The sequence below is a fragment of the Sinocyclocheilus anshuiensis genome, unplaced genomic scaffold, assembly GCF_001515605.1.
Source record: "Sinocyclocheilus anshuiensis isolate Anshui unplaced genomic scaffold, SAMN03320099.WGS_v1.1 scaffold1099, whole genome shotgun sequence".
Taxonomy (NCBI): domain Eukaryota; kingdom Metazoa; phylum Chordata; class Actinopteri; order Cypriniformes; family Cyprinidae; genus Sinocyclocheilus; species Sinocyclocheilus anshuiensis.
The window spans coordinates 148428-175968 of NW_015546105.1; the positions used below are offsets into that span (position 1 = coordinate 148428).

The 27541-nt window shown below is 39.8% G+C and overlaps 2 protein-coding genes across 4 annotated transcripts in view; one reads left to right on the plus strand and one right to left on the minus strand.

Annotated features, from left to right (window-relative positions):
- Positions 1–4932, minus strand: part of LOC107700602 (probable RNA polymerase II nuclear localization protein SLC7A6OS) — a 20752-nt gene extending 15820 nt beyond the window's left edge. For 2 of the 3 annotated variants that reach the window (XM_016502322.1, XM_016502321.1), the window contains exons 1-2: positions 4573–4932; positions 1012–1326 (exon numbers count right to left, since the gene is read on the minus strand). In XM_016502322.1, the coding sequence (XP_016357808.1) occupies positions 1012–1326; positions 4573–4767 (510 nt within the window). In that variant the 5' untranslated portion in view covers positions 4768–4932. The remainder of the gene's footprint in view (positions 1–1011; positions 1327–4572) is intronic. The other variant, XM_016502323.1, reaches the window with a different exon arrangement.
- A 909-nt stretch (positions 4933–5841) lies between these two features.
- LOC107700597 (signal peptide, CUB and EGF-like domain-containing protein 2) lies at positions 5842–26886 on the plus strand. Its single transcript, XM_016502315.1, has 23 exons — positions 5842–6064; positions 6443–6565; positions 6837–6962; positions 7205–7339; positions 9125–9250; positions 9353–9469; positions 14511–14600; positions 15157–15273; positions 16076–16198; positions 16580–16696; positions 16866–16988; positions 17288–17404; positions 17493–17582; positions 18113–18217; positions 18893–19054; positions 19305–19508; positions 23180–23350; positions 24109–24276; positions 24935–25096; positions 25257–25454; positions 25639–25791; positions 25883–25959; positions 26205–26886. Exons 1-23 carry the CDS (start codon positions 5977–5979, stop codon positions 26349–26351), a joined length of 3039 nt encoding a protein of 1012 aa, XP_016357801.1. The 5' UTR covers positions 5842–5976; the 3' UTR covers positions 26352–26886.
- Positions 26887–27541: the final 655 nt, after the last annotated feature.

The window sequence follows — 27541 nt, forward strand, 5'->3', positions numbered from 1 at the left end:
GATTTTTTGTTAGTGTGATCTGCCGATACCGATTTTTGCCGATTCCGATTTTCTTTCTAAGAACTATAATTGACATCATATACAAACAAAAATCGACTTTTCTTCAACGCAAAGTTTTATTTTCATAAAAAAACACAAGTAAAAAGTCATTAATAAAATAAGAACAAATAAAAAATTTCAAACAACAGCACAAATAAAGGCAATAGAATAAAGAGAGCTATGAAACTAAGTTTTTCAGGTTAAGTAAGTTTTTATTCAGGTAAGAAATACTACAGAAATTAAACTAATCAAATGTAAAATAACACATCCAGTGTATTGGACTGCGGTCCCTTTAAGAGTTTATCCACGGACCCAATATACTGTTACACAACATGCGTTCTCTTTCTCAAATATTTAACGTTCCAAAACTGACTGCGTTTAACTGGATACTCACCAAGACGGACATTTTGACATAATTTTGTGTTAGGGTTGTGACGGTGAGGAAAAATTAACAACAATCTTTGTTAATCGAAGTGTGACAACACCGGTATCACCGTGGGGGCGGGGGCGTTCCCTCTTTTCCTCGCTTTTCTTTTGACGGCTTGTGCGCTCCACTAACATAGATCAGTGGTAGTGCAAGCGCGAAACCTGCGGGAATGACTAAAATAAAGGGCAATACAAGCACTATTTAACCGGAGCGAATGAGACGTGTGTGTGAGAGAGAAGGGGTCGTCGGAGAGAAGAGAGCGAGGATGCGCGGCTGATGTTATTGCCTGTGCCGCTGGTAACAAAACGGATCGGCTTGGAATCGGAAAGAAGTGAGACTGACCAGCCAGTCACCGATCCGGGCCGATCATGAGGAAAGTCGGTCGATTCCGATCCCTGGCCAATCGATCGGTGCATCTCTACTTGTGAACATTTTCTTAAATGAGTTGGTAAAGGGCAAAGTAACCAAAATGTACAATCAATATACAAAAATGATTCAAGATGTATACTACATGAAGTTGACCGAGAAAAATTTTTTGGCTTTACCTTGCCAGGCATCTTAACATCCTCCTCTTCATGCAAAATATCAAACACTTGCACTTCTCCCAAAGACAGGCCATCACGGCTCTCTGTTTGGCTGTCATTGCTCTCCTCTCCTCCTCTTGCAGGAGCAGGCTCTGCCGGTAGTCCAGCCCGGTGGCTGGAGAGGATCCGGTACCGTTCCTCTCGCCTGGTGCTCCATTTGACACTGCGCAGATCACCGATGATCCTCTGAGTGCTTCCTTGGGATGGCCGCAAGGCATGATGGGCCAGACGTGGGCGAGCCATAGCCTCACGGACATGAGGCTGTACCGGAGCGTCCTGTAAAGAAAACTGACATACATTAGACTATAATAGCCAATGACAATAACACAGAAAAGAATTATGGTCATACAGATTTAACCACAGCACTTGTTTGGATTTGACAATTATCTTGATCATAAGTCTTGAATTATTTCCATATTCTATCTATTCATCCATCCATCGGTGCATAAACCTTTCAATACACCTAAGGTCTGCAATGGAGAACATTAAGTATAATAGTTGCATTTTACTAACAATAAACTATTTTTTACCAGCACACTTTTATATTAAAGAAAATTAAGTTATACAAACACCCTCATGAGAACATTAAAGAAAAGTTAACATGTAACAAACAAGAGGAAAACGTACACACACAAAAAGAAGCACATTGACTTGTGCGCTTGCAAGTCATGACGTCATAACTCATCATCAATGACCACCGAAAACAATGTGCTAAATGTTTCAGTAATCTTTATCAAAAAAATATTCTGAAGAGGCAGCCCGTACTTTTCTGGAGTCTTTTAAAAATTGCAAGACTATCTCAAGAAATGACAGAAACCTCTGTGATAGTGAAATTACTTTATCAGAAGTTAGTAACTCAATTAAAGAACTTAAAAACAATAAATCTCCCGGACCGGACGGGCTTACCGCAGAGTTCTATAAACAGTTCTCTAAAGAATTGTCTCCTTTTTTACTTAAGGCTTCTGAAGAAAGTATACAGAATGAGGCTCTCCCGCCGACTCTCACTCAAGGTTTAATTACTTTAATTCCGAAACCCAAAAAAGATTTACTTTTAATTAACAATTGGCGTCCCATTTCTCTGCTTAACAATGATTATAACATTTTAGCTCTTATATTTGCTAAAAGACTAAAATCTGCACTGGGTTCTGTAGTAGATGAGACACAATCTGGCTTTTTGAACAAGACACGCATTATTAATAATATAAGGTTGATTCAGACTTGATACAGGAGGACAGCTTCATTCTTTTCTTAGATTTCTATAAGGCTTTCGATTCTTTAGAGCACCAATTTATTATTAAGTCATTACATATATTTGGTTTTGGGGATATGTTTTGCAGAGTAATTAAAACTCTTTACAATAATGGGAGCTCTTCGATTATATTATAGCATGGTAGACAAGGGTGTCCTATTTCTCCCTATTTATTTCTTCTTTGTGTGCAGCTACGGTCAGTGTTTGTTTGTGAAGCGGTATTCGAGGTATCCGTATAGCAGATCGAGAAATATGTATTAGTCAACTAGCAGATGACACCACCTTATTTTTAAGAGATGTTTCCCAAATCCATATAGCAATTAATTATATAAAACGTTTCTCTGAAGCTTCAGGTCTTAATCTAAACATAAGTAAATGTGAATTAATGTCTATTAAAAATTGCAGAGCACCCACTATTTATAATATTCCAGTTAAATCTGAAATTACATATTTAGGCATTGTGATTACTAAAAATCAAGATAAGAGATGTACCTTAAACTTTGACCCTGTTATAATAAAAGCTCAAAGAAGATTCAACACATAGTTGCAGAGAGACTTGGCCTTGAGAGGCAGAGTACTGCTTGCTAAGGCAGAGGGCATCTCCAGGCTTACGTGTGCTGCACTCTCTTTATATGTGGACAACAAAATCTGTAATCAGTTGATAAAATCCGGTTTAATTTTGTTTGGAAAAACAAAATCCATGTTGTTAAGAAGTCTGTAATAATTAACACATACGAGTATGGTGGGTTGAATTTCCTTGATTTCTCTTCTTTGAACAACACTTTCAAAATTAATTGGATTAGGCAGTTTACGTGTGATCCAAATTCAATATGGAATTTTATCCCCAATTACTTCTTTTCCAAATTAGGTGGTCTCCCTTTCCTATTGATCTGTAATTATAATATTGCTAGAATCCCTTACAATTTATCTAAATTTCATAAATAGGCATTACTTGCATGGTCAATAATCTTGAAGCACAATTTCTCCCCTCACCGGTACTTCATTAGGAACGATCAAGATATTATATATAAGAGTAAATCTTTGTTTTTTAGTAATTGGCTTGAGAAAAATAATCTTGAAGCACAATTTCTCCCCTCACCGGTACTTCATTAGGAACGATCAAGATATTGTATATAAGAGTAAATCTTTGTTTTTTAGTAATTGGCTTGAGAAAAATATTTTGACTGTTTCCCAGTTACTTAACTCAGAAGATCTTATTTTAAGTTATGAAGAATTTTTATGTAAATTTGATTTTCCAGTACTCCGAAATAATTTTTTATTGTCATGGATGCTATTCCTAAAGGAGTTGTTATGCTTTTAAAGGAACCTGTTCGGTCATCCAGCACTTTACCTATTTCTTTAGACCCATTTGAAATCCTAGAAGGAAAACTATAGTCTTTTTTATCACATCCTTCATCACATAACTATAAAATTAGATCGCTTTTTCAAAAGGAGCTTGTGACAATTCCATATGTGGTGTCTTATTGAAAGAATTCGGTTGACCATATTGACTGGAAAAAAGTATGGACTCTGCCTTTGAAATATATAATAACTAACAAGGTTAGCGAAATCTCATTCAAACTCTTACACAGATTTTATCCAGCTAAAGTGTTTTTGAAAAGCTTTAAATCAGACATAGATACACGCTGTTCTTTCTGCGGTGCCCCTAATGAAACTGATATTCCTTTCTTCTGGGACTGTCCTCACACAGCTATTTTGTACTGAATTTTCTAATGTTATTATTCGCAATGTGCTGCCGGGTTTCTCTTTTTGTTTTTAAAGGATGTACTGTTTGGCTTCATTAATACACAAAAAGATCAAATTAATGAATACTTTATTATTATTAGTAACCTATTATTACTTCTTGCAAAATGTTATATTCACCGAAGTATATTCAAAAAAATCTAAATGCTTTATTTATTATTGTTAAAAAAGAGGTTCAACAGTATATCCTATAGACCATTTCATCTTCCAAGAATCTTAAAGCTTATAAAACAGTAAACTTGTTTACTGTAAAACATGTTTACTGTAAAACTGTTCATCTTTTTAATTTATTTTGCTAAAGCTTTTGTGTTGTATTATATTTATTGTTATATACATGTATAAACGGTGCTTTGCTTGTAATGTCACTTCTTTGTACGCAATTTTGATATTTTTGTACCTTGGCATTAATTAATAATAAAAAGACCACCGAAAACAATACAATCTCACAGACCACTAGAGCTCGTTTCTCCTGACAGCTGACGGCACAGCGGATGCCGTTCAGACATTACCTGTGACACCACGGTGGCCACCAGCTTGAACACAGAGTTCTCTATCTTGGGCTCCTGTGGTTGTGGTTCACTTTCATCGCTGGGCTGAGCCGCAGTGGCCTCCGGACGGATCCGCTTACAGGCCAGCAGCAGCGTGTCCGCCGGATCGGTACCTCTCTTCCTCTTCACCCGCAGAATGGTCGTGCTCGGGTCCATTTCGGGTATGCTGTGTCACCAGAGAGCGATTTAAGATGACAGACAAACAAGTACACGAGCCTACCAATGACAACAACAACCTGCGCTGTAGCTTTTCTTTCTTCCTTTTCACTCGTTTTTCTCCTTTGGCGGTTTTCTCTTCCGTGAACGTCACATTATGGAACAGTAGCGCCTCGCTGCGGCGTGGAGTTTCTTCAACGTTTATGTGCGTCCCGTATTGTTACAATTAACCGCCTGCAGAGGTCGCGGTTTAATTGGGTTTAATTAAAGATTGACGAAAAGAGGCCACTTGAAATCCTTGGAGCAGCTACTGTTTTTGTTTATTATGGACTATGGATTTTTAAAACAATTTAGCTAAGCATAATATGTATTCTCTTCTTCAATTATATGGACTTTTCTGTCCCTTTGTAACATGCTTTAATTTAAATCCTAAGTAGGGCTATATGCTTATATTATAATAATAATAAAAAAATGATTTTTTTCATCATGATATACATTCTATTATATTTGATTTATAAAATCAAAATTAACCGACTGCTAGCTAACCTTTCCCCCAAAAGTTAGAGAAAATAATTACCATCAACCACAATGAAAAAAAAGAAAGAAAGAAGAAGAAAAACAAAGAATTCCCTTGGCTGAACAAGGCCATGACCAAATATCTATAACACTCAATTTTATAGTTTGATGAAACATACTTTCAAGAAATAGTCAAGCCTTAATAGAAGAATCGTCAACCATACGGTAAATGAAATTGTGTAGTTTTAAGGTAGACCCCACAAATGTTTCCAGTATAAACTGCTATAATACTAATCTACTATAATTTACTACAAATTAATGTATTACAAGGGAATATGCTATGCTTAGCCTAATCTTGAGTTTGTAATCTATTACATCCCACTTTTTCTTGGTCCTATTTTATTCTGTGACATTAAAATCGATTCAGTCCGGAGTACATGGGCTCTTGGAGATCAATAAAAGGAACACTTCTGTGTGAATGCGCTCACACCCCCATCCCCCGACACACAGAATCATGGAGAGAGACAGAAAAGGCTCTCTTTCAAACACACACACACACACACACACACATCTTCTGTTGAAGCGCTCACAAGCGCGAATCCACTGACGAAGTGCGGATGAAAATGAGAGGGACACTCGTGTTAGAGTAAACGCGTGTTTTTGAGTTCGACCCTATACTCTGAACCGATCACCATGGGAGCTGTTTGGACTGCACGGCTCTTCTGTTTGTTTTTGCTCCTGTTAAATAGTCGCCAAAGCGCCGCACTTCCTCACAGCACTGGTAAGAGTCTTCACTTTGTTACACGCGATGCTCTACACACGCAATTTCAATTTGCACGTTTTTGCGACTTGTTTACCGCCCTTTGTTTTGATACCATTTGTTTTTCTGCTTTTCCGTAAGAACTAAACAGATATTTTAAAATGCGTTCATATTTTTTCCTTACATTTTTTCCTTTTTCAGTATCAGTTTAGCCTATATTACAGTATCCGTGTTTTAAACGTTACGCCTTCTGCAGTAATAACTACAGTCGCAACAATAGTGAAGTTTATTTACAAGAAACTCCACCAATATTTGCACGTTTTGCAGTTCATTAGTACACTGCAGTGTAAAGTCAGCAGTGTTTACAGTAAAGTATCGTGTTGTATTTGTGATACACAGGTTCAGATCAGTGTGCAGACGGAAGCGATGCCTGTCACATTGATGCTATTTGTCAAAATACCCCAACTTTATACAAGTGCACTTGTAAAACAGGCTTTAAAGGGGACGGGAAACATTGTGAAGGTAACCGCTCCCTTTCAATTCATTTAAACGGACTACCCTGTAATCTGGAAAACCTCACTTTTTAATTATTGTATACAAGCACTGTACACACAGTATGCAACGGAGTATTTCAATTATTCATTTTTTAGTAGTTTTTTGTTGCATGCTTACTTTCTTTCAAATCGGTCTTTAACATTTTAAAAGTGTTATGCTGTTGTATTGGAAGGTCAATGCCCCTATAATTTAGAAATTACAAACATTTATCAGCCTTGATTTCTGTTCCATTTCCTAGACATTGACGAATGTGATCGGGAATACAGTGGTGGCTGTGTACACGAATGTAACAACATACCTGGCAATTACCGCTGTACTTGCCTTGATGGGTTTCATTTGGCACATGATGGACACAACTGTCTCGGTAAGTACAAATTCACAAAGAAATCACGAATACATGTGTGAGAGGTATAAATGAATGATCGTATGGGATGAGTTATTCCCACTACATACAACAAGTGCTTTAGAACAGAATTCACTCATTTCCACTGAGTATGTTTGTTCTAGAAAATAACCAAATCTGATCAAATGAAGTTGTTGTGGTATATATGGAAATGTGCTGTTTTGTGATGTCATTATCAGTGCTTTAACACACTCTGTCTCTAGATGTGGATGAATGTGTCTTCAACAATGGTGGCTGTCAGCATGTATGTGTCAACACCATGGGAAGCTATGAGTGCCGCTGCAAGGAAGGCTTTTTCCTGAGTGACAATCAACACACGTGCATCCATCGCTCCGTGGGTGAGCTACTGTCTTTAACAAACATTTAATGGCTCGGTCTACCATGTTCACCATCATACTCAACAACGAATATATAATAGGGTCACCATACATCTTCTTTTTCCCAGCCTGGCTTTCTAAATTGCCTAAAATGTCTGGATTTTGGCTTTGTTTTTCTATTGTTTTCATACTTGCAGAAGGTAATGCCTGAAATGTAGTTTGACCAGTAGCTTGCAGGCTTTGACATAATCGACCAATTGTGGTGTTTGAGAAGGTGGGATCTACATAGAATGGTCGAAGCAATGCAAATACATGTGTATATATAATGTATGAGGACTGTAGAGAACACGTCTATAAGAAAACAAAGCCAAAACATTTGAGACAATTTAGAAATCCTGACCAGGACATGTCAGGGTTAAAGACACCATATGGTCATGGTTCATAAATGCGCAGGTCCAAATCTCGTAATGGACATTTTTCTGAACTTGGATGTCAAAAGTGCATCAAGAAAGGCTTGTTTTGTGTATTTGCAGAGGTGTCAGTGTGCTAAGTCAGGGGTAAGTGCAAAGGAAAGCCAATCTAATTTCTAAATGTTCTCACATAAGATCATGATTGACAGCACAATGGCGAATGACAGCTTTTAAGTTGGGTTCCCTCTCCAGGGCATTATCTATAGCCGTTCAGTTCCAAAGGGCCCATGCTGTGGGAAAGGGAGCCCCATGTTCAGAGAAACAAAACAAGTTAATAACTGCAACACTCAGGGCTTTGTGGCCTGTGTCATAGATGAGAATAAAAAACCTTTTTATGTGTTTGTAGCTTCTCAGCTGCGAGTATTGTTTTCTCCTTGGTAAATTGAGCTAAGGTTTGCAAGGCTTTCCACTCCATTTGCTTTCTCTGGGTAAACTTGCTAAATCCTATCAGCACATTCACTGAGTTGCAGAATGAATGGGAGGAAACCGGCCCTCTACACTGACCCATAGACCCGCTATTGATGTCAGGTCAGGGTGTGTGGAAGTAAATGGTGTTGAATTTGAAAAGAATTGTAAGAACAGGTACCTCAAATGTTTGGATATTTTTTTTCCCCTGATTAGTGATTCCTCTGATTTTTTTCCTGAAACTGATTAGTAATGTAAAGATGAACTAATGTAGCCATTAACTTTATTAGGGATGTATAGTCCATACTGAAACACTTACTATGAAAAACCACAGAGCTGCACAGGGTTTATGTCTTAATTGGCCTTGACTGTTGATCAAATCAATTTATTTTCCTTTCATTATTATGTTTATTTTCTTAAAATCTGCATAAAAGTAATGTGATTATTTTATGTATAGCCTATAGATAAAATAGAACAGATCTGATGTTAAAGGGATTGTTCACCCAAAAATAAAAATGCTCACTCATGTCGTTCCAAATATGTATGACTTTATTTCATAAAAGAAGATATTTTGAGAAATGTCTCAGTGTTTTTTTTTTTTGGAAGTCAATGGTCGCCAAAACTGTTTGGTTACCAGCTTTCTTCAAAATATCTTCTTTTGTGTTCCACAGAAGAAAGAAAGTCAAAAGTTTGGACTGACATGATGGTGAGTAAATCATGGGAGTATTTTTATTTTTGGGAGAACTATCCCTTCATTATGCCATTAAAGGAATATTCAATTAAATACAAACTGAGGGTTGTTTTCTATGGTAATCAACAGTATGCCATAGATGCTGCAGATAGATCTTAATTTATATTTATCCCCAAATATTTCTTTAAAATATCAGTATATCAGTGTTTCAGGCTCTCTGACTGTATCTCTTCTTCACAGAAGGCCTGAGCTGCATGAATAAAGAACATGGCTGTGCTCACTTCTGCAAGGAAACACCCAAAGGTGGTGTGGCCTGTGAGTGCCGGCCTGGTTTCGAGTTGGCCAAGAACCAGCGGGGCTGCATCCGTACGTGTGAATGACATTTCTGACCCAACATTAAGCTGAGAAATACCACAGGGCGACTCACTGGAGCTGTTGATGTGATACTGTTTGTGCTGTGTTGCATAGTGACCTGTAACCATGGCAACGGGGGCTGCCAGCACATCTGTGAGGACACCGAGCAGAGGCCCATCTGCAGGTGTCATGTCAGGTACACCCTGCACGCAGATGGCAGAACCTGTGTAGGTAAGGCTGCTTTACTAGTTCTAAAGCTTTTGTCCCAACCCACTTCTCCAGCTAGTGTTTATGATGATCTCTTGGCAGGTATTTTAAGCTGATCTATATTTTATCTACTTATGTGCGAAGGTAGAGATAGAGATCTCTCATTCAGACACAAACACACGCTCTATCTGATAATGAGGAAGTACAGCTGGAGCCTGCAGGCTGTGTGTGTGGGGTCTGTAGTTATCGTTGTCTCTCTACGTTCTGTCGGCATTGTCCATGATTTTGCTTCTGCTCTTCTTGATTGTCCTGAAGCATAGAACATGACAATCTTTATGTATCTGTGAACACTACAACACAGCGCCACAGTGGTTAGGACAGAGTCAAGCAGTCAGGGAGGTCTCTTTGCCTGCAATTGGTTTGCTGTTATAGATGTATTTTGTTTATGAAAAGGTGTACTTATCGGTGTGGTTGCTTATCAGGTTCGATTGCACTCTGTGATGCCAGAGGGAGAAACATTACAGCAAAATGTGATAAACAGTCTCCTGCTTTAGATGCAATTGATACTGTTCCTGCATCTTATACACTGTCGTTCACTGTACATATTAATTAAATTTATTTAGCATTCAAATAGCTTTCAAAGCCAACAATATTTGTAGTATGCATACATTTATTTATATAATAATTGCTATTCTATATATACACTAATGTTCAAAAGTTTGGGGTCAGAAGTTTAAAAATGTGAGTCTCTTATGCTTACTAAGGATGCATTTATTCGATTTGTAAATACAGTAATATTGTGAAATATTATTACAATGTAGAATAACTGTTTTCTATTTTAATATATATTAAATATAATTATAATGTATTATATTATATATTCCTGTGATGGGAAAGCTGAATTTTCAGGAGCCATTAATCCATTATTCATTGTAACATGATCTTTCAGAAATCACTTTAATATGCTGATTTGGTGCTCAAGTAACATTTCTTCTTATTATCAATGGTGAAAACCGATTTTTTTCCCCCCCTGGATTCCAGGAACAATGCTTATTTGAAATAAATTTAACAATGTATATGTCTGTCACTTTTGATCAGTTTAATGCATCTCTGCTGAAGAAAAATTACTTTCAAAATAATAAGTAGTTATATTACTAAATGTAAATGGAGAGCTCAGTTCTTACGTGAAATCATTATTTGTGTATTTTTATTTTTATTTTGTTTGTACTAAATTGTTCATAAGATAGTTTATGCATATAATATGCGTAAAATATTGATTATATACAGGTAGTTGTAACGGGGCGAACGAGACGTGCGGATCCATATGCTAGGCTTTATTTCCAAGACGTGGTCATATAACAAGCATGGGTCAAACAATGGCAAACAGGTACAACACAGGCAAGACAAAGAGTAATCCTAGGACAAGCGTGGGTCTTCGATAGGCGAACAGAATCCAGAGGGTTTGACAAAAGGGGTAATCCGTAATACACAGGCAAAGATCTTCACACAGGAAAACAGGCAAGACTAGACTAGACTAAACTATGAACTATGAACTAGACTGGGAACTGGCTCCGTAAAGTAGCTACAGCTATAAGAGTGATGAATGCTAAACAATACTCGTCGTTGAATGGTGGTGTGAGACTGATTTATATAGTGTGTGTTATTAGTAGCTTTCAGGTGAGTGTGTGATTGGTTACAACTGTGTGCAATCAGTGCAATGGATGATGGGAAATGTAGACCAGGGTATAGTGTAACAGTCTGTGTAGTGTGAGAGTCCATGTAGTGAGCGGGTGACCTCTGGTGGTGAGTGAACGGAAGTTCATAGACCGGATTCGTGACATAGCCCCGCCATCCCCCCACCCCCCCAAGGAACGGCTTCCAGACGCTCCTATCTCAATATAATCCAGGAGGGCGGTGGAGCAGAGGCGGAACAGGGGGAGGGACGGAGGGCCAGGTCCACGTGAAAGTGGAGGGACCGGAGACTGGGGCAGAGTAGGGTACCCAGGCTGAACCGGCGAAGCAGGAAACCAGGACAGATCCGGCAGTATGGGTGGAACTGAGGACCACCATGACAGAGCAAATGGAGCAGCAGACCACCAGAGCCAGACAGCAGACCATCACGGCGGAGCAGACGGAACAGGCGGAGCAGAAGACCACCACGGTGGAGCAGACAGAGCAGAAGACCACCACGGCAGAGTCTGGGAACTAGGGAAAACTGAGACACAAGAAACCGAAAGAGCATATACGGTCTCAAGGACCGAGGCAGGAAACACACCAAGTTCAACAATATTTTCCCTGGTGACAACTGAATGGGCAGACAGTTCCAAATCTGGCTTATTGACTGAAACTGGACAAGAAGATAGTTCACAAACAGGCTCACTGACTGAAACTGGACAGGAAGACAGTTCACAAACAGATTCATGGGTTGATATGGGATAGGCTGACAGTTCAAAATTGGGTGTATTACACAGGCAAAGATCTTCACACAGGAAAACAAGCAAGACTAGACTAGACTAAACTATGAACTATGAACTAGACTGGGAACTGGCTCCGTAAAGTAGCTACAGCTATAAGAGTGATGAATGCTAAACAATACTCGTCGTTGAATGGTGGTGTGAGACTGATTTATATAGTGTGTGTTATTAGTAGCTTTCAGGTGAGTGTGTGATTGGTTACAACTGTGTGCAATCAGTGCAATGGATGATGGGAAATGTAGACCAGGGTATAGTGTAACAGTCTGTGTAGTGTGAGAGTCCATGTAGTGAGCGGGTGACCTCTGGTGGTGAGTGAACGGAGACTGGGGCAGAGTAGGGTACCCAGGCTGAACCGACGAAGCAGGAAACCAGGACAGATCCGGCAGTATGGGTGGAACTGAGGACCACCACAACAGAGCAGACAATGGCCTCCTTAGCCGTGACAGGACAGGCAGAGAGGTCACAAATGGCCTCCATAGCCGTGACAGGACAGGACGAAGATTCGCCGACGGCCTCCATAGCCATGACGGGACAGGCAAAGAGTTCACAGACAGCCTCCATAGCCTTGACAGGACAGGAGAAGGATTCACAGATGGCCTCCATAGCCGTGACAGGACAAGCAAAGAGTTCACAGACGGCCTCCATAGCCGTGACAGGACAGGACGAGGATTCGCAGATGGCCTCCATAGCCATGACAAGACAGGCAAAGAGTTCACAGACGGCCTCCATAGCTGTGACAGGACAGGACAGGACAGGACGAGGATTCGCAGACGGCCTCCATAGCCGTGACAGGACAGGCAAAGACGGCCTCCATAGCCGTGACAGGGCAGGACGAGGATTCACAGACAGCCTCCATAGCCATGATAGGACAGGCAGAGAGTTCATAGATGGATACCACTGACACCTCTGGAGGTTCTGCAGTGGAGTGATGTGACGTGACTCTGGATGATCAGCTGAGACGTGACGAGACTCTGGAAGATCGGCGTAGACGTGACGAGGCTCTGGAAGTTCAGCTGAGACATGACGAGACTCTAGAAGAGGCGTGACCTGATTCATGAAGATCAACCGTGACCTGACTTGACTCATGAAGATCCACTGTGACTTGACTTGATTCATGATTGGCAGCTGTGACATAACGAGGCACTGTTGTGTCCGCCATTTTGTGAGCGTGCTCTAGTGCGGCCGCCATTACACGAGTGAGTGCGGGGTCGCGTTCCTCCGCGACACCCACAGTGAACGTTGAACCAACAGTCAACAAAGCATAGTCCATAAACTGACTGAGAGATGAGCGGGGACCTTCGACCGTGACATGATAGGCTGAAGGTGCATTGCTGGGCGCCACCACCGCGCAAGGAGCTGAAGCCAGCACCGCCACCTCGGGAGGTTCTGCAGCATGGGCCGCCACCTCTGGAGAAGCTGCAGCGGGCGCCATCGCCTCGGGGAACACGGCAGCGTGCGCCACTACCTCGGGAGGATCTGCAGCATCAGCCGCCACCTCGGGAGACATCACAGTGGCCGCCGCCTTTTCTAAAGGTTCAGTGGTGGTGTATGCAGCCCAAATACACCATAAAGCGATCTCCATTGTGGGAAGCGCTACAGACAGGGGAAATAGTTTAGGAACTGGAGGGCTTGAGAGCGCTGGTTTAGGGATACCAGCTGCACGTGCCGACACCAGCGGTGGGTCCTCCACGCTGGATGCCAGTCTGGGATACCGAAGAACTGACCTTGATCATCACAGAAAAACTCTATCAAAATGATGTCCGGAAAATTTAAATAGTGAGTGATGGCTAAAAATTCTCGAATATGATTCTCTAACGATCGTGGGCCTTGTTTAAGGGCTAATAATATTCTTGCTGTGTCCATACCTGACCAATGTCCACTTGAACAGCTGCTGGATCCTTGTGTGGACAAGTATTCTGTAACGGGTCGAACGAGACGTGAGACATGCGGATCCATATGCAAGGCTATATTTCCAAGATGTGGTCATATAACAGGCATGGGTCAAACAATGGCAAACAGGTACAACACAGGCAAGACCGACTAGACTAAACTATGAACCATGAACTAGACCGGGAACTGGCTCCGTAAAGTAGCTACCGCTAGAAGAGTGATAAATGCTAAACAATACTCGGCGTTGAATGGTGGTGTGAGACTGATTTATATAGTGTGTGTTATTTGTAGCTTTTAGGTGAGCGTGTGATTGGTTACAGCTGTGTGCAATCAGGGCAATGGATGATGGGAAATGTAGTCCAGGGTATAGTGTGACAGTCTGTGTAGTGTGAGTCCATGTAGTGAGCGGGTGACCTCTGGTGGTGAGTGAACGGAAGTTCATAGACCGGATTCGTGACAGTAGTATTATGGTTTTGTAAAAAAAAAAAACTACAGAAACTATGCAGCGGCTACCTATTTCTTCCTGATCTGACACTTAACTTTTTACACATTGGTGTAAATTAATGTAATCAGGCTGATCCATCATATTAAATTGTTTTGACATTTCAAAGTATTTTTTAGGTTACCTGGCAATGTAACTTTTCAACAGTGTATAGACAAGATCTATATTGTTCTCATATTCTGTTGTCTGTCTTTTTTAGAAAGGGATGAAACGGCCCCCACCACCCCTGATCACAATGCCACGTCCTTGCCCGAGGTAGACAAACGAGTTAAGCGTCGACTGCTTATGGGTAAAATCCTACCAATAACAATCCATACATAATCAAATCAATTCAAAGCATGCTGATTCATCCAGAGAAATATTGGAGTAAACCAAGAAGTATTGTGTTAACCTGTAGTGCATATATTTAGAAGCGTATAGCCTGGCCAGGCTAAGCATTCCAGAGTCTTTTAGGTAAACTGTGAAATGACTGGAGACCCACACTTCACCACCTCTGATTTCTCTCTTGTAAAATATGTCCTGGTGATAGAGTGGTGCATTTCACATGTTTTTCTCCCATGCAGAGAGAGACAGGGACTAGGGATGTTTATTGTACAGTGCTGAGTGTTGTGTTTGTCTCTGCCAACTCGTATTTACACAGCACTCTGCATATGGCCTCTCTGTCCTTGGCCTTCTACATCTGTGGAGTATGATATAATGAATAGAATTCCTAGCACAGACTGTTAAAATATTAATGAACTGATTGATCTTGCAATGACTGATTTACATCATTGATCAACCTGAGGCTTTCTCTCTCAGTCCTGCCCTTTCTAACTTGTTGCATCTTTCTTTCATATGCTCTTCAGAGATGTGTGCGGTGAATAACGGAGGCTGTGACAGTACCTGCAAGGACACATCCACAGGTGTACGCTGCAGCTGCCCAGTAGGATTTACTCTCCAACCTAATGGCAAATCCTGCAAAGGTCTGAATCAACATTTTTCACGATATTCCTTTACACATATATTTTAGTTGCTTTTTGGCTAAATCTCACAAAAACATGTCTGAAGTCACATTTCACATTCCAAAATCAAAAGCAAAGAATGTACACTACCATTCACAAGTTTGGGGTCATCAAATTAATACTTTCATTCAGCAAGGACGCATTAGTGGTCAAAAGTGGTCAAAGTGGTCAAAAGTGACAGTAAAGACATTTTACAAAAGATTTCTGGTTCCCACTTTATATTAAGTGGCCTTAACTACTGTGTACCTACATGAAAAATAAGTACTTATTGTGTTCATATTGTATTGCTAAACACTTTTGCTGCTATTGAGGTGGGATATGGGTAAGGTTAGGGACAGGTTTGGAAAGGGTTAAGGGTGGGTTAAGGTATAAGGGATGGGTCAACAGTGTAATTATAAATGTAATTAATTACACATGTAATTACATGCAGGTATGTTTTAAAATATAAGTACAATGTAAAACATGTATGTACACAATAAGTGCACTGTACCAAATAATTAATGTAAATGTAAGTACATAGTTGTTAAGCCCACTTAATTTAAAGTGGGACAGATTTCTGTTTCAAATAATTGCTGCTCTTTTGAAATTTCTATTCATCATAGAATCATTCAAATAAACGTATCACAGTTTCCACAAAATCAGCATATTAGAAAAAAATATGATAATGTTACAGATAATATTCCTGACATTCGTGAGATTCACCCTATAGCTGATAAGTCCATCTATGTTCTACAGTGTGATTTGGTTCCTCTCTGTCTCTCAGACATTGATGAGTGTGAACTCCATAACGGTGGCTGTGACCACTACTGCAGGAACACCATTGGCAGCTTTGAATGTAACTGTCGAAAAGGCTTCAAACTGCTGACGGATGAGCTTTCCTGCCAGGGTAGGATGCTCTTCTTCTGCTATAGGTCCAACACAACGTAGAGAAGCAGCGTGGGGGTTGGTGTTAGTATCTGTGTTTGTAACTAAGCTTGGAGATAAGACCGGATGGGAGTCTCATGAAGTGTGCCAGTATCGACTTGCAAGATTCCTTTGAAGATCCTTAACACAGACTTAGAGTGAAAGAATATATTTCGTTTAAGCACACAGACAACTCCCTCTCCTTGATACAAGTCTTACAAGTACCTTTCCCTGTTATTAATAGAAACAGGGATTGATTGATATCTTTCAAACTGATTATGGAGCCTTTGAACAGGAAATGAGAGTGTGTTTGATGTAGAAGCTGTGCAGTTTTCAATTTAAGTTAATTTTGGTTTGATTATAGATATCGACGAGTGCTTTTTTGAGAGGACGTGCGACCACACTTGTGTAAACTCACCTGGTAGCTTCCAGTGTGTTTGCAACAAGGGCTACACTCTTTATGGACTTGCTCATTGTGGAGGTAAGGATACAAACAGCTATTTTAAATTAAAAAACAACAACAACAAAGGTCTATGATGCTGTTTTATTGATTTTTGACCAATCACACAGAATTATTACAGATGAAGTGCAACTTTAAGACTTGTTTACCTGAAATACTACTTGGCGTTTGCCGATTCCTCCATTCTTAGACATAAACGAATGTAGTTTGAACAATGGAGGATGTGAGCACACCTGTGAAAACACCATGGGAAGCTTTGAGTGCCACTGTCATGCTGGTTACAAGCTGCACTGGAACAAGAAAGACTGTATCGGTAAGATGAGCCTGAGTGATTCTGAATGCTGGATTTCTATATCTGATGATGTCTGCTTAGATGGAAATCAGTGGGAGTTAAAAGCAGGAGATACTTTTGAGTTCCTTTATCTGGCTCTCTCTGTCTGTGCTATTGCTGAACAAACAGATACCAGGTGCTGTCTAACTCAAATCTCACATGCTCTCATCTTAAACACTACATTGTTGAGCTTTCGATCTGTTTCTAACTCATTCCATCCACCTTGCTCTCGGCATGTATACCATAGCTTCCCATTTAAGCATTGTGATTTTCACATTCAGAAGCAGAGGACTCTCCACTAGTGCCGCCACCTGCCAGACCTACTCTCAACTGCAGTAAGCAGGGAGGGGGCGAGCTCTGCTACCTGACCTGCCAGTCACAGGTTCATATCATCAGTGGTGAGTGTTACAACATGTAGAGATCTTTCTTTGTCTACATGCTAGAGTTTGCTTGGAGCTTCTCTGACACCTTCATCTTCATCTGTAGGAGCTGAAGATTCATACACTGTGACCTGTGGCATGCCCCTGCCGTGCCACACAGGAGGACAGTGGAAAGGGAATGGGTCATATTGCCCAGGTAAATCCATGTGGCTGTGTATTGGGTTTGAACTGTTCCAAATTGTCTTCAGCTTCATTCTTTATGTTAAGTATTCACACTTAATAGAGTGATATTATTATGTGAATTTAGAATAATTTATTTGAAATCCCATACAGTAATGTTGTTATTATTTTGTTGTAATAGTTAATATTTTGAATTCTCTTTAATTTTTATATTTTCAGTTTTCATTTTAATTTTAGTTCCAGTTTTAGTAGTTTTACGTTTTTTTTATATTTTTATTTTCAACTTAATTTGTATAGTTTTTATAAAGTTTCAGTTTAAATATTTCTATTTAGCTTTATTTATTTATTTATTTTTGGTTTTAGTTGTAATATTTTAGTAATATTAGTACTTCAGAATAAACCTATTTTATTTCAGTTAGTTGCCAGGGCAAGTTTAAATTTAAGTTTTCGCATCTAATATTAATTAAAAGTTTTTGTTTTAGTTAACAATAACAACACTGGTCTGAAATAATGAATGTGATGAGTGAAAGTTCCTTCCTGTTGCAGGTTCAGGAATCAAAACCATTGCTACATTTAAATCTGGTCAGGGGAAGTGCAATCTGAAGCGGAGTCAGGAAAATCTTGCACAGAGCTTCAAAACCGCCCTGTCAGGTACTGGCCTCGAAGCAACACAGTTCTCACTGAAAATATACGCCACTAACTAATGAAGCAGCAATTTGTTTGCACAGGCTTTAAGTCCAAGTCTAAATCCACCCCATTAAACACTGTGACATGACTACATTTGTCAAATAGTAAGACTGAAATGGAAATCACTAGCTTTTTCCTCTCTAAGCAAGTATACTCAATGGAAAAAAAAGAGCGATGCAGCAAGCCAGACACAGAAATATCTATAATAATGCTATATAATTTCACAAGTTACAAATTTGATACTGACCAGTGTCATTTGGTGTATATGAGGGGGATGTTCAAGTTAGAATCTAGTCTTGCTGGCACTCCTGTTGTTGTCCTGCAGTGTTCAAAAGAGTTAGATGTAATTAGCCATGACATGCCTTTCAACTACCCAAGTCCTACCCAAGCCATCAACAACAGTGACCTCCTGATCAGACTCAGGGTCTGAGAGTCTGAAAGAGTCCCACACTCTTCAGTGAAATAGTTTTTCCTCTCTCTGCTCATGTTTGATTCTTTCTGCACTGTTATCCATACTGAGAAGCAAAAGGGATGCAAGAAAAAAATTTGATTTTAATAACAAAAGAAAACAAGAGTTGAGCCTTCATTTTCATTTACGATTCTCTAAATCCATTAAGTCTTTAATATCTATTTACTCAGATAAAAGAGCCACCGAGAATGTCCAGTTCAGCTTTGTTAGCCTGCACTGTGCCTCTTCAAGCAGACAGCAACGTAGTCGCCACGGGCGGAAAGCTGGCGAGGAGGAAGGGTCCTCTATTACTGCCCAGTTTGAGCTGGATGTGAACCTGGAGGAGGTAACAGGTTGGTTTCGTGCACTGCATGTGTATGTTTCAATAGAAACCTTAGGCCTCTCACTGCTTGCTCGCATCTCTCCCTCTTCCTGCTCCTGTCACTGTTACTAAAACAAGCCAACAGGTGAAAGTATCTCCTGGTTAAAGATGGAAGTGAGTTCTATATTCAGTAGTGGACATGAAGTGGGTGTTTGTGTGCACTCTATGTGTGTATTATATTGTTGTGTACTAGATATGGTATCCAGTGTTTCTCTCAGCAGAGGGCTGTGACCTGGCATGTGTTCGGCGGCACTCTGAGAAGCGGCTTAGGAAGACTATCCGCACTCTTCGAAAGTCCATTAACCGGGAGCAGTTTCACCTGCACTTTGCTGGATCGGAGTATGAGCTGGCTAAGAAACTTGTCCGACCTGCTGATCCACCAGACCACTGCGGCACCGGACAAGTTCCGCTGGACAAGAAATGTGGTGAGTGCAAATATACACAACTTATAGTTGCTTGAGGATTATTTGTTAAGATTCCCATATGTATTATATCATTTACTTTGCATATTGGTTGTGCTCCAGGTCACTGATTATGTCTAGTTGGAATGAATCGGTTATATCCGACGGCATTTTAGATTGAGTGCTTGGACTGGTATTTTGTAGAAGTGGATTTGGCATCAGTGCAGGTCAGATAACTGACATATATTAGGTGTTATACAGTATAATATGTATGGTGTGAGAGAGTTGGCGTGAGTTTTATTTAAGAGGCAAGATTGGGAAACAGAAGGCTGCTGTTGGCTCTTACAGCTGAATGCTGTTCCAACCTCAAGACTGAAGCCGAGTACATGTTTTGTGTGACAGGCGTACTTCAGGTCAGCTCGCTACAGCATATGTTCAACTTGACATCCATTTTCGTTAGCCTCTAGAATAAACATCTCAGAGGGACTGTATGTGAGGCTTAGCAAACTCTTTGTCTGGAGGACATATTGTGTTGAACATTATCTCATTGCCTTCATTGTCTTTGACATAAGGCTCTTTCAAAGATGTCTTTTTAAGGTGACGGTACTACTGAGGATGTTTGTCCTCTTTTATGGTGGAAAAGTCCATTATCTTTTACAGGCTCAGTTTCAGCTGTAATGCAGACAACCAAAGGCTCTCTGCTTTTTCAAGGCTGTCATTTGCTGTAAAGACTTGTCTGTAACAGTCTCAGACTCCGAGTGAAATGTTATTGCTCTGAGATTGCACTTTCATAGCTACAGAGACTTAATAGACATGTCCATGTATCAAATTTGTGATGTTTCTCCTAAATTCATCAAAAGAAACTGAATAAAAAGATAAAATGAGACAATTGGTGACAAACTAAATTACAGCATGTAATTTTCGCTTTAGTTTGACTTTGGAAGAATCTGATGGGATTTCAAGTTTATATTGACTTTTGCATTGCAGTTTGAGACGTTTTTGAAATTTCGTCTTTAAATTATTTTTGAAAAGGCATTTTTACTTGAACAGAAGTTTTCATATGATCTTCTTTTCATGCATTTGGGTCTTAAAGGTTTCGGTCAGCAATCACTTTTTTATATTAATTTAAAATTAGACTGGAATAATGGCTGCTGAAAATGTAGCTTTGCCATCACAGAAATATATTGCATGTTAAAATATATTAAAATAGAAAACAGTTGTTTTAAATTGTAATAATGATTCATAATATTACTGTTTTTACTGTACTTTTGATCAAATAAATGCAGTCTTGGTGAGCATAATAGACCTCTTTCAAAAACAAACAAAAAAAAAACTTGCTGATTTTTGAATGGTAGTATTACTGCCCATATCCTTCTGTCTCTACCTGTGTCTATTTTGAAGTAGTTTGGGGAGTTTGCAGTGGTTCTCTCTCTTCTTTGCCTCAGGGAGTGGGGTTTTGAGTGTGTGATCCATTTTAACCACAGTGGGTTAACTCTCCATTGGAGTATGATAATTGAGGGGAATGAAGTGAGAAGACTGGTGACCACTGACCAGCTCCCTCCTCATTGTTTTACAAATCACAAGTCCAACTTTGCAGATCCAAGATATACATCTCATTTAACATGTTTGGAAAGCAATGCCAAGTGAAAATGTACACGCTTGCCAGTAAGTAATTAATTGAATCCATGCTGAATATAGGATTGTAAGTTTTGCTCTTTTCATTAAAGCAGGCATACAGTTAAGGTACACAGAAGTGCAGTGTCCAAGTGCCAGCTTAAATCGAGCTCTAAAAAGAGCTAGATTTTTTCCTCCCTCTTCTGGCCTCCCCCTCTGGCTTGCCTCACTAAGTGCAGTTTAGCCTTTTCAGTTTGCCCACTCTGTTGTAAATCCCAGTGGGGCTTGTGCAAGCTCCTAGAGTGAGTGGGGAAAATTTGTGCTTCAACACTTCTTTAGAGCTTTACAGACCTACCTTTGCTTTTTAAACCCTGAAGAGCGATCAGAACCTATCATGAAATGTATTCTACCTAATTAAAGGAATAGTCCACCCAATAAATAAAATTCTGCCATCATTTAGTCACCCTGATTGTCATTCCAGAACTGTATGACTTTCTTTTTTCTGTAGAACGATATTTTGACATTTTGAATATCTCTATTTTTCCCCTTTTTTCGGATGCCACTGGCTTTCATGGTGTGGGCAAAAATATTGTTCAAAATATCTTTTGTGTTCCACTGAAGAAAGTAAGTCAAAAATGTTTGGAACAACAAGAGGGTGAGTAAATGATGACAGAATTTTAATTTTTGTGTGAAATTCCATGCTAATTCACTTAAAGCACACATACATTTTGATATTTGACATGAAATGAACATGTAATCCATTAGTCAGATATTACCAAAACACACAATGATGAACTCTATATGAACAGCAAAGCTAAACGGTCACAGGAGGAGGAGTTTGCACAAGATTGCCCTGTCAACTGCCGCTTTCCTCTACTGTCCATAAATGTGCTAAGTTATTGTTTGCTTGTTTGTTTTTGTGGGGGGGGGGTGTTTTAGATGGGTGTTTATTCAAGCAAGCAGTTTAAGTGCCAAATTCCTCCTTAGGCAGGGTCACTCTGTGTGACCCCAGCCAGTGAGCGGCTCAAGAGAATTGACTTCAGCGACACCATGGGAATCAATTAGCATCAGCTGTTTGGGCCCCTGCCCGATAGGCGCAAGGAGCGATTGGACTCCGTTGAATGGGGGATTCACAATCCTGACCCCTTTTATTAGGTTCAGCTCCTTACCACTGTGATACCATAGTGTTTGCCTATGTCATCAAATAGGCAAAAGCCGGGGGACTTGAATAGAGGTGAAAGGTCCTTTAAACCTCTTTGGGACCATCAATTCGAGGATTGAATAGAATTGTCGCTTTGCATTTGAAAGGCTTCAAGGTTTTTTTTCTCTCTCTCTCTTCATCTCTCACTCTTTTCCTCTCCTCTCTCTTACTCCGTCGCTCCTTCAAATAAAAGCCGCCCGGGACAATGTGACGGTGGCTCCTCATGGTCATTCAGTATTAACAAAAGAGAGGAAAAAATGAACTGCTTTTGAGAGAATTACATTTTCTTCTTGGAAAATCGGGCAGTTTGCTGAGGCACACATAATTGCCATGCTGTTTAAGCCTTTGTGGAATTAGCGGTCATTACCATAAAATCTCGGGAGTAAGAGGTTTGTCTAAATTCTCCCGAACACTGTCAGTTGGATGTTTGCACAGAGACACTGAGATGAAAGGAACGTTTCTAAATGGCCATACTTACTTGGTTCAAGGACTGAACTGTACTGGTGCATGGCTTATTTTAAGGCACAGTGTGTGTAAAACACTTTTGAAAGCAGCGCTATAAACCAGAGCGGTTTATAAAGTGAACATTAAAAATACTTTGTTCCGCTCCCTTTAATCAGACATCATAGGTTTATGCGAGGTAATATTCCCCTTGAGCGTGTTCAGTAAGGTGAGGGATTGTGTATGTGTGTGTGAGGGCTGTTTGATGTGGGGATCAGGCAGCTGTGGAAAGGCTCAGTTCTCTTATTTGTTTGAATTTTTGGCATAGCTGCATCAGGTCGATTTGCAGTGGCCCTTTAGCAGCTTAATGTGAGGCCCCTCTTTTGTGTTCCAAGTTTAGTCTCTGTTTCATCTAATTTCTGACTTTGTTCTGTGCTAGTCAAATGCAGCATTGGCACATACTATGATGGAGAGCAGGGGAGGTGCTTTCTTTGCCCCCCTGGGACGTACCAAGATGAAGAGGGGCAGGTGTCATGCGACGTGTGCCCAGGACCCGAGGGCAGGGGAATCCCGAGAACTGCAGGAGCACGCAACATCTCGGAGTGTGGAGGTGAGACTTCACAGAGACATACTCGCGAACAAACAAGTCTGTAGTCTTTCCGCTATCACACACTTCCATTGAGGTTGGTGTCTGTCAAGAGCTTGTATGTTTGTCTGTCATTTTGTTTTAAATTCTGTTTATTGCTTCAACCAAGTAAAGGTCTGTTCACACCAAGGATGTACCACAAGATGTACCACATTTCATCCTATTATCCATTTATGCTGAGAGATGTCATCCCCCAGATACCCAAGGTTGCAAAGAAGGAGTATGAATCACATCCTGTTTTTTGTTTATGCAGTTGGCAGGAAGCATACCTGTATTGATGATAATCTTACAGCCTCATGGCTAGTTGAGCTCGAGTTGAGTTTTTGTGATTGTGAGTGTGTTGGGAGGGGTCATTTCATGCAGTCCTGCAAATCCTCAAATGTCTAATTCATTCACATCAACATAGAATTCCAGAGCAGTCTTGTGTTTGGAGAAAAAAAGGCACCACCAGGTTTCTGTTTCTGAGGCGCGGTCATCAAAGGCAGCTTACGATGCAGATGCCATCTTCTACTTTCTGCTGATAGACACAACTAAAGGGGCTGTTAGGGTTCGTCTCAGTGGCAGCCAATTTAGTGTGGTCACTAGAGGGATGAGAGGATGCCTGCACTTTATTAGATAATGAACTTGCATGACATCACTGCTTTCTTTGCTTTCTTTGGAAGGCGATAAAGTACTCAACTTGGTTTGTCTGGCATTGTCTTAACAGTTTTTTCTGATCCTAGGTCAGTGCGGTCCTGGTCAGTTCTCCCATGATGGCTTTGTACCCTGTCTGCCCTGTCCACAAGGCACCTATCAGCCTGAGGTCGGCCGCACTTCCTGTTTCCCATGTGGAGGAAGCCTCACAACCAAATATCACGGTTCTAAGTCCTTCCAGGACTGTGAGACTAAAGGTGAGAAGAATATGGCTGTAATATCTCAGATTGAAAGTACTCAGATTATACTGCTGTTAACATTTAAAACATTTAAAATGTTAAATGTAATTTAAAATCTGAATTTTCAGCATCATTACTCCAGTCTTCAGTGTCACATGATCTTTCAGAAATCATTCTCATATGCTGATTTGGTGTTCAAAAACATTTAATATATTATCAGTGTTGAAAACAATTGTGCTTATTAATATTTTTGTGGAACCTGTGATACATTCTTTTCAGCATTTATTTGAAATGGAAATCTTTTGTAAGATTATAAATGTCTTTACTGTCACTTTTGATCCATTTAATGCATCATTGCTGAAAAAAGTATTAATTTCCTTCAAAAAAGAAATTCTGACTGACCTGTTCCTAACAGTATTGTATATTCACATTAATAAAGACTACTCTGCTGGGAAAAAAAAACAGCCTAAGCAGGTCTCCTAAAAAAGTTTAGAGGGGTTTGCAACTCTTTTTAACTGGTCAGGCTAGGACACCAGCTTAAATCAGTTTAGGCTGATTTGAAGAAGGTTATTGGCTTAAAATGTTTGATGTTCTTTGCAGATGTTACATTCTTCTATATTTAATGGTATTTAAGACAGAAATGCTGATTTCAGAACTGATTTTGTTGTTCCTACAGTTCAGTGCTCCCCAGGGCATTACTATAATACCAGCACCCACCGTTGTATCCGTTGTCCCATTGGAACCTATCAGATGGAGTTTGGCCAAAACTACTGCATTGCCTGCCCTGGAAACACTACCACTGATTTTGACGGATCCACAAACATTATGCAGTGCAAAAGTAAGTGCAAATTACAAAAAGGTTCCGTTTTAGCTCTTTCAAAATCTAAATGATGGCTTATTCTTTCAATTAAGCCTACCCTTTTCTCATAAAAAAAACAAAAAACGTAATTTGGTTCACTGTATAGTCTAACCTAAGTGGTTTCATTTGTTCCTGCCAGACAGACACTGTAGAGGAGAGCTGGGAGAATTCACCGGCTATATCGAATCGCCCAACTACCCCGGCAACTACCCAGCCAACATCGAGTGCACCTGGACCATCACCCCTCCTCCCAAGCGCAGAATCCTCATTGTGGTACCTGAGATCTACCTTCCCATTGAAGATGAGTGTGGGGACTATTTGGTCATGCGGAAGAGCTGTGAGTGTTGCAGGGCTGTGATCTGGTGTTGAATGCATTGGCTCAGCAGGGTGATTGCGAATACACATGTGAGGAAATGGGGGGAGGAGCCTCATCGATGGGCTCATTAGGGCTCTCCTTCATCTCTTTGGGCATGAATAAGCCACTGAAGAGGTCTTTAGAAGTTTCTTTACTGTTCCCTCAGCTCTAACCAATTCAGTGACGACTTATGAGACGTGCCAGACGTATGAGCGACCAATTGCCTTCACCTCCCGCTCCAAGAAACTCTGGATCCAGTTCCGCTCCAATGAAGGAAACGGTGGAAAAGGCTTCCAAGTGCCTTATGTAACGTATGATGGTGAGAATTGAATTGATGACGTTTTTGTATTGTGTGATAAGTGTTCAAAGTATGTCAAGTGTTTATATGCTATGCGATGTGCTTCTTTTAGAGGACTACCAGGAGCTTATTGAGGACATTGTTAGGGATGGAAGGTTATATGCCTCTAAGAATCAAGAAATTCTTAAGGTATAGTGCATTAACTTGTCTTTCAAAGCAACTTTTTTAAACTGGTTTCATTATAACTTTTGTGAATGGCCAATGGATTTTAAGTAATTATTGTGAGGCAAGTACTAAAATCAAGAGGTTTGCCATTGCAGATCCCATTAGTAAAAAAGAGGCAATAATGCCACCATGTGGAAGATGGGAAAATATACTGTACTGGTGTTTTGTAATTGATTTAGTCCATTTCTGTTTTCTAATGAACTTTACAGGACAAGAAGCTTATGAAGGCCCTGTTTGATGTTCTGGCCCATCCACAAAACTTCTTCAACTACACTGCACAAGAGTCTAGAGAAATGTTTCCAAAATCATTTATCAGATTTCTCCGCTCCAAAGTTTTGAGATTCCTACGCCCCTGAATTTAGTGAAATAATCTTTTACAGAATGAATATTTGGCGCTCCAGACAAATTTGAAATGACTGACCTGGAACAAATATTCCTGAATGGTCTTGGCCGCCTACACACTTGTGGATTCAAGAAGACTTCTTGGACCTAATGAGATGAGAGTTCACAAGAAACTTTCCTAAATACCTAATTGGAATTGTTTTTCCAGTGAATGGATTGGTTGCTGCCCTTCTTACAATTATAACATGAGCTGCCACCTTTCAAGAAAAAGATTCTTCCTGTTTCATTCCTTTATTGCCCAGAAGTGACTGTGTTACAAAAACATGTTAATTACAGCCTGAATTATAGTTAGAAAGAAAAAGAAGAGCAACTAGATTGCTTGTTATATATTATAGGTCATTTCACAAAATGTGTTATTTTTTTGTGATAATATGTTTGACCAGTTTATTTTGAAACTTCAGAGCACTACTAGGAATGTAGTGGAAGTTAAAGCAGTTAAAGTCATTTTTGTAAGTTTGAATGTGTTGTACATTATGTAAAAACAAATTGCATTGGCTCTCATGTTGCTATATTGTATTCTCTTTTTTTTCTTTTGCATTGTAGCCTTCTTCATACATGACATATGTGTTCTTAATTTGTCTCCTGTAAGAAATTTTAGATGTACACAATATTTTCAGTGGTACTGATTAGACATTATGGTCATTTCATATTTGTCAGTTTCTCTGCATTCACTTCCATCACACTTCCAACACCTAAACTGATTTTTGGATTAAGAAGCTCTTGATGTAGGACTGATTACTCATTGATGACATGCAGAGTAAATTAAATGTTTATATTTTTATGGTTGTACATCTAACATGTAAATAAAGAAGTACACTCAAAATGTCTTTGTTGTATCAAATGCAGTGCAGTTGCAGAAGCCTAGATCAGCGATTTACAACCAGGGGGTTCTTGGAGAAATTAAACTTCTATTAAACAGAAACTATGGCTTGAGGCAAGACACCCCAGGTGAATAGGGTAATGTTTTTAATAGATCCCACCATACTTAAGCAGTTGATTATTAAATTAAGAATTGCAAAAATTTTCTGAAATGTTATGTTAAAATATGGAAATTATTGCATTATCTAATTAAATATGCACTAATTTGCATACATTTTCAAAACAGAAATCTAAACATTGGATAAAGCCAGGTTCAAAATGCTTG

Coding starts and splice junctions, on each gene's coding strand:
- LOC107700597 (XM_016502315.1), top strand. CDS start 5,977: ATGGGAGCTGTTTGGACTGCACGGCTCTTCTGTTTGTTTTTGCTCCTG. Junction 9,470..14,510: donor AGATGGCAGAACCTGTGTAG/GTAAGGCTGCTT, acceptor TGTCTTTTTTAG/AAAGGGATGAAACGGCCCCC. Junction 24,277..24,934: donor CCAGGACTGTGAGACTAAAG/GTGAGAAGAATA, acceptor TTGTTCCTACAG/TTCAGTGCTCCCCAGGGCAT.